The sequence below is a fragment of the Chanodichthys erythropterus genome, chromosome 23 (assembly GCF_024489055.1).
Source record: "Chanodichthys erythropterus isolate Z2021 chromosome 23, ASM2448905v1, whole genome shotgun sequence".
NCBI classification, from domain to species: domain Eukaryota; kingdom Metazoa; phylum Chordata; class Actinopteri; order Cypriniformes; family Xenocyprididae; genus Chanodichthys; species Chanodichthys erythropterus.
In genome coordinates, this window is record NC_090243.1 from 1,762,561 (window position 1) to 1,776,763 (window position 14,203).

A 14,203-nucleotide genomic window follows, 5' to 3' on the forward strand; every position below is an offset into this window, starting at 1 on the left:
TAATTACCCTCCTCCATCCCCAGCTCCACCTCTCATCCAGTCAGGACTCCTGATATTCTTCTTTGAGATTTATCTTGATTTATGTTCTTACATTAAATTATTGACATTAAAGGATTAGTTCACTTTCAAATGAAAATTACCCCAAGCTTTACTCACCCTCAAGCCATCCTAGGTGTATATGTCTTTCTTCTTTCTGATGAACACTTTGGAGAAAAATTAATAAATATCCTGACGCATCCAAGCTTTATAATGGTAGTAAGCGTTACCAAACAAGTATGAGCTGAAGAAAGTGTCTCCATCCACATACATCCATATATAATAAGCATATTCCACATGGCTCCGGGGTGAAGCAAAGCGATGCATTTGTGTAAAAAAATGTCCATATATAACAAGTTATGAAGTAAAATATCTAGCTTCTTCCAGACTGCCTTCTGTATTCTACTTACGAAGAAAGTGTAAAACTCTAGCAGTTCAAAAAGCTTATGGTACGTCCTACGCCTTCCCTATTCAACTTTTTTTCCATAATTTGAATACAGAAGGCAGACTGGTGGAAGCTAGATATTTTACTTCATAACTTGTTAAATATGGATAATATTTTTTTTTTACACAGATGCGTCGCTTCACTTCAGAAGGCCTTTATTAACCCCCCGGAGCCATGTGGAATATGTTTATGATGGATGGATGTGGATAGAGACACTTTCTTCAGCTCATACTCGTTTGGTAACGCTTACTGCCATTATAAAGCTCGGACGCATCAGGATATTTCTCCGATTGTGTTCATCAGAAAGAAGAAAGTCATATACACCTAGGATGGCTTGAGGGTGAGTACAGCTTGGGGTAATTTTCATTTGAAAGTGAACTAATCCTTTAAGAACATTAATGATATCTGCAATACATTTATGTTGGTTCTGTTCTGTTTACCCTAAGGGGGTTATCGCTGTGCTCCTTCCTCTTATCCATGCTAAGCTGCATGGATAGACGGGGAGTTCTTGCCAAGAACAGAACCATTCCGCCAATCCATACTGTATGCTAACTGTTAATCATGTTTGATGAGTTGTCCTGACAGAAATATCTTATTTTATGTTCTATGGAAGAAATAAAGTCATACAGGTTTGGAATGACATGAGGGTAAGTAAATGATGACTGAATTAAAATTTTTGGGTGAACTAACTCAATATACCTTGAAAATCTCTTACTTTCATTGTAGGGAAAAGAGCAGCATGAACATCCTGCTAAATATCTCCTTTTGTGTTCTACAGAAGTAAGTAAATCATAGAGGTTTCGAAAGACATGATGGTGAATAATTTTCATTTCTAGGTGAACTACTACTCCTACTAAAATACACAAGAAGTTAAGGCATTGTGGGTTTTTTTTTTTTTATCTGAATGAAACATCTAAATAAGTGTATTGATGTTCAGCAAGATCCTGAAAAAACAATATTCTAAACCTCAATTGCCTGTTACAGTTTCACACTTCCTCCCCTTGTGTTCATTTCCACATCTACACGAGTCTCTCATCTCATTCCTCATCTCATCCTAAGCAGTCATCTCGTTCTCTCCCAGGTCACTCGGCAGCATCAATAGACATCATCATAAACACAAGCAATCGGAGCGCGAGCGTGGCGAATCTCTCCAACTCCTCCTACGCAAGGTCATCCTCCAACCTGTCTTACAACAAAATGAAGGTTGCAGGGAAAGTCTGGAGCTTTGAAGCTCTAGAACTCCATCCTGCTAGAAGAGCGGCACCCTCAGCTTCTGTTCCACATCTTTAAATATGACAGGAAGGATGCCTTGGAAAAAAAAAATCACATTATAACTTCTGTGGATTGCCGGACGCAAACACTCGCATTCCTCTACCCCCTCATATACACGCACAGTCACTCCTGACTCTCATCTCCTCAATCTTTGGTTTCAAAGGGATGGTATAAGGCAGAAGGACAGGGGGTTATGCATTAGTACTGGTCAGTGCTCAAAGAGACTCCATCATAAATAATAAAGGGTCTGTGAAGGACATCCAGACTCTAGTTACCGGCTACGCACTGCGCTTCGCATCGTACCAGACAAACACAAGATTGTCATTTTTTATCCAGCGATGACCACCCTCTCTACCCGTATGATTAGCTGACGGCTTCAATTATCCCACACGATGGAAGCAACATGCAGAATAATGGTAGAGAATGTGTTTTGGGAATGTTTCTGAGGGAACATTTGTCCATATCTCAATGGAGAAGAGGACGTGCTGTACTGTTTGTAGATATTGCATTCTTTTTACATTCAGAATAATAAATCAGCATAGGTAATAAGCATATATAGACTGATTGTTTTTTGCAATAAGGAAAAAACTGTGAAATGCTGGAGGACATACACTACTCTGATGAAAGATGAATTTAGACTACTTCCCAGTTTGGGATCAGTAACTTTTTAATGATTTTATTCAGCAAGGATGCATTCAATTGATCAGAAGTGACAGTAAGGTTACAAAAGATTCTTTTCAACTTTGTATTTATCAAAGAATCCTGAAGAAAATCGATTATGGTTTCCATTATGTAGCAGAACAACTGTTTTCAAGACTGATAATATTAAGAAATGTTTCTTGAGCACCAAATCAGCATTAGAATGCATCATGTGATACTCAAGACTGGTGTAATGGCTGCTGAAAATTCAGCATTGCTATTACAAGAATAAATTACATTTTAAAATATAGTAATAGAAGAAAAAGTTATTTAAATTGTTTTTACTGTATTTTTGATCAAATAAATGCAGCACTGGAGGTCATTCTTTAATAAATAAATAAATAAATCATAACAACCCCAAACTTTTGAATATGTTGGTCTGAGCTAGGTTCAGTACTGGTGCCATTGAACTAGCATATCCAATATCAACCTTGTCAACCAACATGGTCTTTAATGGTCTTTCTGATCAAGGATCAATAACAAGGATAGCCCACTGGCCCAGAGCAAGAGTTTTCAGGCAAGCTGACATTGAAAGTGTGTTTATGAATTTATAAAGTTACATTACAGCTGTATAATTTATAGCTTGTTGCATATATATATATATATAGTATAGTGTAATATTGCGAAGAGAAAAAAAATGTGAAGGAATAACTTACAAAGAAAATGTGAAATTAAAATTTTTTAAAAAGAAAAAAATGATGAAAAAGGTGAAAAGTTAAGAAGCCTGGTAGGGACTCCAGCATACCAACATCTCACACTAGGAGCCTGTGAAAGATTTTTCAAAGAGCAATGTCACACCACATAATCAAAGGGAATAATTTCAGATCATAATACTTTATGTGACCATGTTTTGCATTATAGTTTGTGAAATATGAACAACACCCAAACATTTCATTTAACTAGGCTCCATAAGATGCTGAGAGGCAGTTTGGAGATTAACTGCGAGCATGACACAAGAAACATTCACTTCAATCAGCAAATACTTGTGGAACAACCCAAAATATCTTCAATAACAGCCCTTTGTCCAATTGAGCAGAAAATGCCTTCCTCCATCCATTACAAACTTTAGATTGAAGTGCCAATTAATTTCCCCTGTCCTCGCTGACCCTACCAGCAATGTTTCTAAAACAAAAGCGGACCCCGGACTACTCCTGCCCAACCCCTGCAACCCCTCCTTCCCTGCTTGAATAGCATCTTATCTGTAGCCGCTGGCGGTACAGACGCATTAGCGAGTGGATTACACATGCTTGGTAGGCATGCATTAGGGAGATGGGGGCAGATCCCAGCTCAAAGCAGCCAACTAAAGGCCCAAGCCTGCCCTATAATGAGATCTAACTCCTGAGGAGAGGCACTCGGGGCTAGTGCGCTCTATTTAAAGAGGGCCAGCCTCATTTAAAAGACTGTGTCTGTGTCACTTTATTACTTAACCTGAGCGAGGCACATCAAGGCCCTTTTGCATTAGCACCGTACCCCCTCCTCCCTATTTTCAGCTAAGCTGATTACACAAACATAATGTGTGTGTGTTTTTTTTTTTGGGGGGGGGGAGGGGGGGGGGGCCTTAGAGGCTAATGTGTATGTGCATGCACATATATGTGCACAAATGAGGCCGAAACAAAGTACTAGGACAAGCTACTAATGTTTGTGGCTTGTGGCTATCCATTAAAATACACAAATTTATGGCTCCAGGTTGACTTTGAGACACTCGACGTTACTTTTGAATGACGATCGGTTGTCCAAATACATCACTTCAGCTTAAAATACAATTTCTCGACTCAAAAAGTTGCATGTTCCAGTTGAATGGTACATTCTCCTCTTAAAGAACACTGCATTGAGTCATAAACCTTCTCCCCTTCTCTTGTCTACAACAGATACATTTTCCTCTCAAACTCCCCCTCAATTACACAAATCAATACACATTTCTTTTATCTTTTCGTGCCTTTTTTTCCTCCCATTCTCTCCGCTGAAGGTGACCCCTGGGCTGGAACGTGTCCTCCATTTCGGCAGAATCGGTATAAGTGCTGGCCATTTGGCGTGGACGTTAAGTGTATGAAATGAGTGGCCCTGTCTCTCTCTGGTCCTCTCCTCCTGACAGACTGATGATAGAAGCGTCACATCCTGGGCCCGAATAAAATGCAAACTGACAAGAGACGAGGCTTTGGTGGCTGAATATAATGCCGGATTGTGCCTCCGAGTGCCTTATTATCTTGTCTTGGGATGCTGGAGAGGAGGCGGGTCTCTTAGAAAAGAGTAGACAGCCACTGTACACACACACAACCCATCTCCTATTCTGTGAGTAAGAGTGAAAAAACAGGAGTTTGGCCTCCTAACCACTGCTTTTGCAGCTAATGTACCTGACAATAAATAGGGATGGGGTTGTTGGGGATGTTTGCGTGTGATAGCTGGAGTGAAACCTGGAAAAATGAGCTTTTTAAAAGGCGGGGGAGGTCGAAAAACATTGGGAGTTGAAAGTGAGAGGGAGATGAAGGAGAAAGATGTTATTCTGGAGTCGACGGCCTTAAATTTAGTCATAATCCCATTCCGAATGACACAAAAAGGGTTTAAAGCAGACTGTAGAAACACATGGTTGAAAACTAATCAGCTTCTTTTATCATAAAACACCACCCGAGCAGGCCAGATGAATCGTTCAAGGATTTTCAAGCGCATTTGAATAAATGCAGCTGGATATGAACCATTTTATAACTATTTAAAACATATTTGACTTTTTTGTACTTTGTTTGTTTAAGTAGACAATGTTATAATGAAAAAATATAGGCCTATATACTGCATATTCACGGAAATTCAGTTGCATTCATCTACTCCACCGCAAAAAAAAAAAAAAAAATTAACAGCATTTGTTCAATCATCCATATATTTCACTCTCTCCATTGTCCTTGCAACAAACTCCCATCATGCTTTCTTTGGGAGCTTTGATGAAGTTAACATCTTGACAAAACCTACAGAATGTTCCCATCAAGTTCTCCATCTTTTCTCTCTGTGGCCCTTCATACTCCACACCACCCCCCACACCCCCTTCAACATTTCAAAGCAAATGTCAAGGCCAGTCTTTTGTCGGCCATCACACGTATGCGTTTGTGTGGAAATTAGACTGCACAGTTGTCCATACATGCACAAGTGATTCTTTGATGTGGCCTTTTATGCTGAATTTTTCATTGAAAAACATCTAGGCGACATTCTTGTTATCATCACCTACACTCAATCGGTGTAGAAAATCAACCAAGGAAAGGGATGAAAAGAAGCCTTTTAATTTCCTCATCCACTTGGTCAGATCTTTTCAAACACGGGATGCAAAAGCTCACTCAATGCCGTATCAATTTGTTGAGCATCAATTGAGTTGTTAGACATATGTATTGCGCTTCTATGACCTTTAAACATATAGAACCTCCTCTAAGAACAGCAGAAGATGATTTAATCCGACAATGTCTAGCCAAAGAAAAGAAATCACTTCAGCATAAATTGTCATATGGAGCTGATGAGAAAATACAGCCTCTTGAACGTTCAATATGAAGCTTAAATTTGAGATTGCAAGCATGCAGCATGTATATGCAAATAATGTAGATGCACCAGCAGGTGGCTTTAAGTCAACCTTAGAGATTTTTTTAAACTTATACCACTCAATATGGTTTAGTTATTGTAATTAGGTTAATGTATTTTTTATGATTTATTTTTTTTTTTTTCAAATGTTGTGCCTTTTCTTTGATTTTATATTTTATATATATATATATATATATATATATATATATATATACATACATTCACACACATATATATATATATATATATATATATATATATATATATATAAAATGAAATTTTAATAATATATATATATATATATATATATATATATATATATATATATATATATATATATACACACACACACATTACAACAATATTAATTAAGTTTGATGGCAAAATGTCATGTTACATACAACAAATACAAAAATAATCAAATAAAAAGAAAACCAACCCAGAATATCATAAACTGCACTTCTTTTTCCTGTTATTTCCCATCTTTCCTTTTCAATTCTTTCTGTAACCAAAGTACAATGACCTTTCAGACATTTCACTGATGGGCAACTGTGCCCAAGGACAGATTCAGCCATGCCCGTTTGCCCCGAGCAGCCCCCTGGCACTGCCCACGGCCCCTGCCTGGTGTACCTCTCACGGGGCAAGAAAAGAGTAAAGGATGCTCCATTTGGTGGCCTTAAAAAGAAAGGGCAATCTTTTTTTAATAATGTTAAACCTAGGCTCACCACATGCTAAAAAATGAGAAATGTATTGATTCAGTAAAAAAAGGTCTGAAAAAGAATGCGCCTACATCAAAATGTGTGTGCGTGCTTATGTTTGAGTAAGCGTGCAAAAAAAAGTGTGATTTTACAAAAAAGAATAGATTGACAGATAGACAATGAGCTGTAAAGCTGAGCATAAAGAGAAAAAGCAACAAGCAAACAAAAGCAGGTTTGATGCTTATTAAAGAAAATTGTAACACTGGCATTATGAAACAGTAACTGGGCTTTTCTTGCCTTGGGATATTCTAAAAAATTCATCAGACTGACAGCGGGAACCACAAGACTGATCAGGGCCTGACAGAGAGGTTCGGACGGGGATCAGACACAAACGCCCCCCCCCTTGCCAACACCCCCTACCCCAACTCCCGAAATCAAATCAGCAAAAAGACCCGCCGTGGTGACACACCATCACCGTGGTGACAGCCTACACTTCGCCCGCCTGCAGTCCCGCTCCCAAATCCATTCTCTCCAAAAATTCTGTCTACCACGTTCTAAACTATGCGCCCCACGCAAACACACACATACACTCTTGTTATGTGCGTTTGGTGCACATAAGGGGGTAGCTGATGTTTGATGTATAATTCATCTCAAAACACCAAGCAATACTCTTTATTCTGTTCTTTTAATGTCTAATGTAACACAACTTCAGTGATAGCTCAAACCGGACTGTAATGAGGACCGAGGACCTGAGCCAGTTCGTCAAAAGTAAGGTTATTATAGAACAAAAACAATGTGAATTCAGCAATAATGCTTCACAATTCATCATTACGAAAAAATATAATACTCATTTAAACCTGACATAATTTTTCAACAAATCAACAATTGTAATATTCGAATAAAACGTAAATTATTTTTGAAACAAAATGGAAAATTATACAGAGGTATTCTTAAATATTGTAAATAAAAGCATATATTTTACACATTTACAAAAATTAATAGTTTGGATTTTAATATAGATATAAAAGTCTTCTGATTGCATAAAAAGTTTATTCTGATCAGGTAAGTGGCAGGGGGACCAAATCTATTATCATTAATGTAATGCTGTTAGTTCTACCATAGAGAGCAATAGAAAAGCTCCCTACGGGCATCAGTCAGTCTAACTATGAACACAGACAAGAGGAAGATGCAGTCACAGCTACTGAATATCAAACCTGAAGCACAGAATCCACCCTGACTGTCTGACTTTACACTGTATCAACTAAAATAATAAGCTTTAGAAATATTAATGTGATAAATTGCCAGGAATTACAGTGATGAATGCAAATTGCAGCAGAACACGTTCGAGGCTGACTGCAAAACACTTCTAAAGCCTGTAAGTGTTCTGAGGAGGTCATTTTACTTCACTTTTTTGCTCCTTTTTATGCATGTGCTCTTTCACATTTATGCATCTCTGAGGACATGTTGACTCACTTTCATTATTGTAATTTTCTAATAAAAAGCATATTACAAATGCGTTAGTGATGGTGTGCACATGTTCGCACTTGTCCTTCTTTGTTCTGTCATTAAAAGTGCATTCTTCAGTAAGAATAAATTGTTTGTACTCAATTCAGTATTATGCACATAAATTAAATATATAAGCACAATTGAAAATAAGAATTTCTTTATAAAGTAGATGATTATAGAAGAGAAAAGGACAGACACAAGATAAACTAAAAGTTACAAAATTTCTGTGTGGTATGTGTTACTTTTAAATATAGGTGAATGTTTTTTCTTAAGGGAAAAAATTTAAAAGTGATGTCTGGAGTCTATGAGCTCAATAGCAGGAATTCGAACTGAGAAAAATGTAGGTTGATTCTGAAACATGGTTTATGTGTTTCTGACTTCTATTCAAATTGAAAAATAAAATTCTGTCTGACAGAAGCCAGCGGCAAGGTTGCACGAGTCTTAAAGTGTATCATTAACGTTGCAAATTTGACAATAACAGCAAACAGTCCATCAATGCACGGTGAATCCAAAGGGCTGGAAACTTGTCTTTACACAAAGTACATCACTGCGATCAGTTTAAGGATTCTAAAGGCTTTTTTTAAACAAGGTCTGAGCAATCATCCTGACTGCAAGGAACATCAAATTTTAACATAATACAGAAGAGCATACTATTTTAGGATGTTAATTAAATCCAACATGTTAAGATTTTTTAATATATTTTGTGTCCGCGCTCATCAAATATGCCAAAATTCGATAAAGTATCCTCAGTACTCAGAAAAGATAAAGCATAATTAAAGAGCCTGTTTAATGATCAAAAGAATTTTTTAATGTTTTTAAATTGAACTTCATCTAGCATATTAACAATTTTAATCTTCCGAAATAGCAGTACACTGAAACTGAACTTTTCCATAATAATAAATATTATTAATAATTATATCATAATAAATATTGGTAATAACAATATGATTTAATATATCAATTTATTTGTATTAATAATAATAATCATAATATAACAACAACAACAGCGTCACTCTTGAATGTCTGCAGTGTCCTCTAAAGAGATTCAGGGTATAAGTTGCTCCTCATCAAGAATATACAATTCAGTCTGCTTAGATCTGAACCCCTCATGAGGCCGTGGAGCCACAACAATCACATTTCTCTCCCTCAGGCCTCTTCACTTTCTCTCATTTTATCTTCAGCCTAAGCCGAGGAGATCTCAAATGTGAAGAAATGTCACCCTGTATGACAGATGAGTGTGTGTGTGAGTGTGTGTGTGCGTGTACATTATATGTCTCCTGTTGCCTATTTGCCCCAGATTCTGTCACATTTTTCTGCTTTATGAACACCAACAAAAAAAACTGGTCCTCACATACCGCATGGCTGCACCCCACCAGCGTCACAGGAAAAGGACACTTCCTCCACAAGCTTGGCAAATTTGACAGACTGGCAGTTAAAATGCATTATGAAATGAAAATATCAACTATTCAAATACCCAGAGTAAACTTGAAGAACAACTTCATTTGGACTTTCTAAACATTTACACTCAATAGAAACAACATGTCACAAGAAACTTAAATCAAAGGAATTATGAGACATAATTTGAGGTCACTCAGCATTTAAAAACGAATAAGAGGCACAAAAATCAATATACTTGAACCACAACTTTCACCTGCTCTGTTCCAGCACTTTCTACCACAACATCTCACAAACACAAACAAACAAACACACTCGTCGGTGTTAAGTTCCCCCGCGCGTGACCCCGGGTGTCAGTCACAATAACAAGGACGATGAAAGCTGGACTCACCATACATCTTCTCTTCCGAGTCTGTGTCAGCTGACAGCAGCAAGGGCTCCTCGTTGAGCTCGCTGTCCGGGCTGGCCGCTTTGTCGTCATCCCGCAGCTCGCAGGCGTCCATATCGGCACGCAGGGGGAGCAGCGGTTTGCTCAGCTGCCCTGTGATCATCGGATCCTGCAGGCGAGTGGAGGAAGGACCAGGTCGGGAAGACAATGAGGGGGGGAAAAAAGGCAAAAGAAGTGATGTTAGCTTTGGTGCGCACTGGTTCACTCTCTGTGGGTCTCACGCACACACATGTCCGCTCATTTCCTCGCTTTCTATCTCTCTCTCTTTGCTTTCTGAAACTCACTACCTCTTCTAACACTCTCAATGGTAGTGCTTGCTCTCTCTCTCTCTTTTCTGACGGTACTCTGGCTGTTGCTGCTGGTTGTAGTGCTGAAGAGCTCTTGTGGATGGCAGAAATTTGAAAAGATTTTGGTTAAAAATGCTCCACTTGTCAAATGACTCATTTTCACGAGTATCACCCAAGAGCCATCAGCATTAAAATAGAACACTTAAGTTAGATATAAATGTGCCGCATTTGTTAAGCAAAAAAAGTGTTGTGTTTTAATTAACAAAAAGTTTTTGCACTTAACAGTAAGAATGCAAATGAGAATTAAAAGGTTGCTTTTTTGGTTGTCAAGACAATATGTGGATACATTTGAGAAAGAATCAGCAACACTTCGTTGAGAATGTAATGGCCCACTTCAGCCAACTTTGATTTACATTTTCTCTTAATATTCACACAGATTGTTCTCATCCATTCAGCTTTGTTGATTGGAAGAGCAATTGTATGATGTTTATTTTAAGTATTAACTCTAGAGTTCTTTTGAAGAACTATTCATTAAAACACACAATCAAAACATTGATTTATATCTAAATTAAAACTAAAGAATTTAAGTAAAGAGTTCAATAAATAATCAATAGATAGAATCAAGAAAAAGTTCTATAACAACATGAAACTTACCAGAAAGGTGCTTCCAGATTAAAGAGAAAAATATTTGAATTTTTACGCTCCAAAAATCTTACTTTGCTAAAATCCAAGAGCAGTTACAGCATGCCAGAGTGTGGTGTGAGATCAGTCAGTGCATGCTTGTCACAAAGCCCAAAAACCAGTGTGGATAACGCAGATACATCAAGTGAGCACTGCTGGTGCAAGCCTGGGATTGCCTCTGGAGACTTGCTCGAGATGTCACCTCCACTCTCTCTCTCTCGCGCTCTCTCTCTCTTGTGCGCTTCAGAAGTACCTCCCCCCACACCTTCTGATGGTGAGACGCACAAACAAATGTGTAGACATGGGGAGGGCAAAAAAGCAGCTTTTCTCTTTTCAAGCTCCCTTATTTATAGAGTCGTTTCTGCCCAAATGAGTCTGAGATGGGGGCCAGATGACCAGTTTGGATCGAGCCTCGCAGGGAAAGGAGGAAATCAAGAGCCATCACGGGGCTTCTGCCCCCCTTAATTCTGCCCCACCTCTTCTCGTCCTCAGGAGGGTCGATGAATGGCAGCCCGTGGGGCCTCTGTTAATGTGCTTATCAGATGGAGTGCATGAGAGTTTGATATGACACATGATAATCTATGAAAATGTTAATCAATAGGAATAGTTTAGGCTGTCATTCGTGGTACGGCCTGCTTGGTCAATACTCATATGCTTTGCAACAATGTCTCTTGTCATCGCTTCACTGGAGTTTTTCTCAGTGCACTTATGCACAAGCGACTCACCAACGCATCGATGTGCCCCTTTATCTCAGAACGCCGCTCTAACGCTGCATTCATTTAAGACACAACATCCATCTATCCCTCCCTCCTCCCATCCCTTCTCTCCCCTTTGAGCTGCCTGATAGGTCCAGTGGAGGGCAAAATTAATACCTAATTGAATTGTGAAGTCATCAAAATAATCAATACTTTTTTATTATTTATTCTTTACAGTCTGTTGACTGAACGAGAGCTGTGAGAGGCCGAGAGAGAGAGAGAAAGAGAGAGGGGGGACAGGCCTGAGAGGATGCAATACAATGTAATTTTCACCACGGGCTGCTGGAGAAGTGAGGGCACAATAAAACAGAAGGAAAAATTACAAGAAAAAGAATGAGGGAAGAGAGAATGGGAAATTTTTTCACAAGTTATAAGCAGATTTTCCCATTTTTTGATGAAAGTGATTGTTTTCACCACGATTGGTTGCCAGTGTACTTCTATGCAGTTGCTAAGGTGTTTAAGACCTAGATGCTTGGTAAGGTGGTTCTTGGTCATTGCTAGTTACTCATTTTATTATTTTAGAATAATTAAATACACACTTCCATTCAAAACCCAAGTCAGAACCTTGGCTTAGTCAAAATATTCGCAAGAAAGAAAGAAAAAAGAAAATGGAAAAAAGACAAATTACAAATCTCCTATGAAATTTTAAATTATGCATTGTATACGTATCAAAAAGCTGTCAAGAAAGCTATTGCTACGTACTTTTCAAATTTGAATACTAAACACTATTGTACTCCGAAAATATAGTTTTCTGTTATGAACTCAGTGTTACATCGTGTGATAAAATCATAAACAAGAGGGACCAGTTAGAGGTGGTAGATGTTGACATGGTTAAACGTGTCAGCCTCTTGGTCTACTTTTGATGTTGTTTCCTTACAATTCTCAAATCATCAAATTTTTGAAGAATTTCAATCTGGGTTTAAGTCACGACATCATAGTACTGAAACTGCCCTTTTAAGATATTTTAATTGCTTCAGATTTCGGTAACTCTGTTGTTTTAGTTATGTTAGACCTAATCACAAGATTTTTATCTCCAGATTAATATCTTGTGTGGGCTTGGGAGGAACAGTATAAAAAGCTTAACTAACAGAAAATTCTCAGTCTTGTGGAGTGCCACAGGGTTCTGTCTTATCACCAGCTCTTTTTTCACAATATGCTTCCCCTGGGTTCCATCTTTAGGAAACATGGGGTTTCTTTTAATTGCTACGCTGATGAGTCGCAAATCTATCTGCCTGTGGCTCGGAATAGTCAAATTGCTTTAAATTTCCTGTTTGCCTGTTTGGATGAGGTTAAATGTTGGCTTTGTAAAAACATCTTTTTTTTTTAATGCAGATAAAACAGAGGTTATTGTTTTGGCCCCTCTTGGATATCTACAACCTTTTGTTTCTCCTTATGTGAGGAAATGTGTGGAGTTTGACAGTTCTCTCGAGTTTAATAAACATTAGTTCTGTGATTGGTTCTAGTTTCTTTTATCTCAACTTACTTGCTAAAATTAAGCTGTTTCTATCTGAGAAGTCTTTGGAAGTTGTAATCCATGCTTTTATTTCAACTATGCTGGACTATTGCAACTCTCTTTATTACAGTAATTTAAAGTCTCAAATTTCTTGTTTACAAGTGGTTCAAAATGCATCAGCACTATTTCTGAAAGGATTAAAAAAATTCTCGCTTATCACTCCTCTTCTGAAATACCTGCATTGGGTATTTCCACAAAAATATTAAGCAGTAACTGTTTTCAATATTGATAATAAGATCTTTTTCGTGAGCACCAAATCAGCATATTAGAATGATTTCTAAAGGATCATGTGACACTGAAGACTGGAGTAATGATGCTAAAAATTAAGCTTTGACATCACATTTTAAAATATTTTAATAGATATTTTAAATTGTTATACTATTTTACAATAGTATTTATAATACTATAAATAATAATACTATTTATTTTTTGATCAAATAAATGCAGCCTTGGTGAGCATTTTTTTCAAAAACATTAAAAAATTTGGTAACTTATAGGGTCCAATTCTCAAATTGGCTGTTTATTAGTAAAGCCCATATCATTGCATTATTCTGCATGACCATATTCTACATCTACATTCTGCTTCCCAATTCCTTCCCAATACCTTAACTTAGCAATTACCTTTACTAACTATTAATAAGCAGTAATTATGAGTTTATTGAGGCAAAAGTCGTAGTTAATAGTTAGTTAATAGTGAGAATTGGACCCTAATCTAAAGTGTGACCAAAAATTCTTACCAAACTTTTGATAACTTTTTATTTTAAAAATGTATTATTGTTTTTGTCCATTATTTGCTGTTGCCAGGAGAAGTCAAATTAAACTATCACTGCTTTGTTAGTTGTTGTTTTTTCTCAAAAAGATTATAATAAATAATCAATGTAAAGTCATAGCATCTACCTTAAAGTCCTGCCTTCTC

The 14,203-nt window shown here is 37.5% G+C and overlaps 1 protein-coding gene across 1 annotated transcript in view; it reads right to left on the minus strand.

The window, feature by feature from the left end:
- The window catches only part of pou6f2 (POU class 6 homeobox 2), a 120,220-nt gene extending 110,066 nt beyond the window's left edge, over nucleotides 1-10,154 (minus strand). Inside the window, exon 1 of the mRNA XM_067378607.1 lies at nucleotides 9,995-10,154. Coding sequence (XP_067234708.1) covers nucleotides 9,995-10,154 — 160 coding nt within the window. The remainder of the gene's footprint in view (nucleotides 1-9,994) is intronic.
- Nucleotides 10,155-14,203: the final 4,049 nt, after the last annotated feature.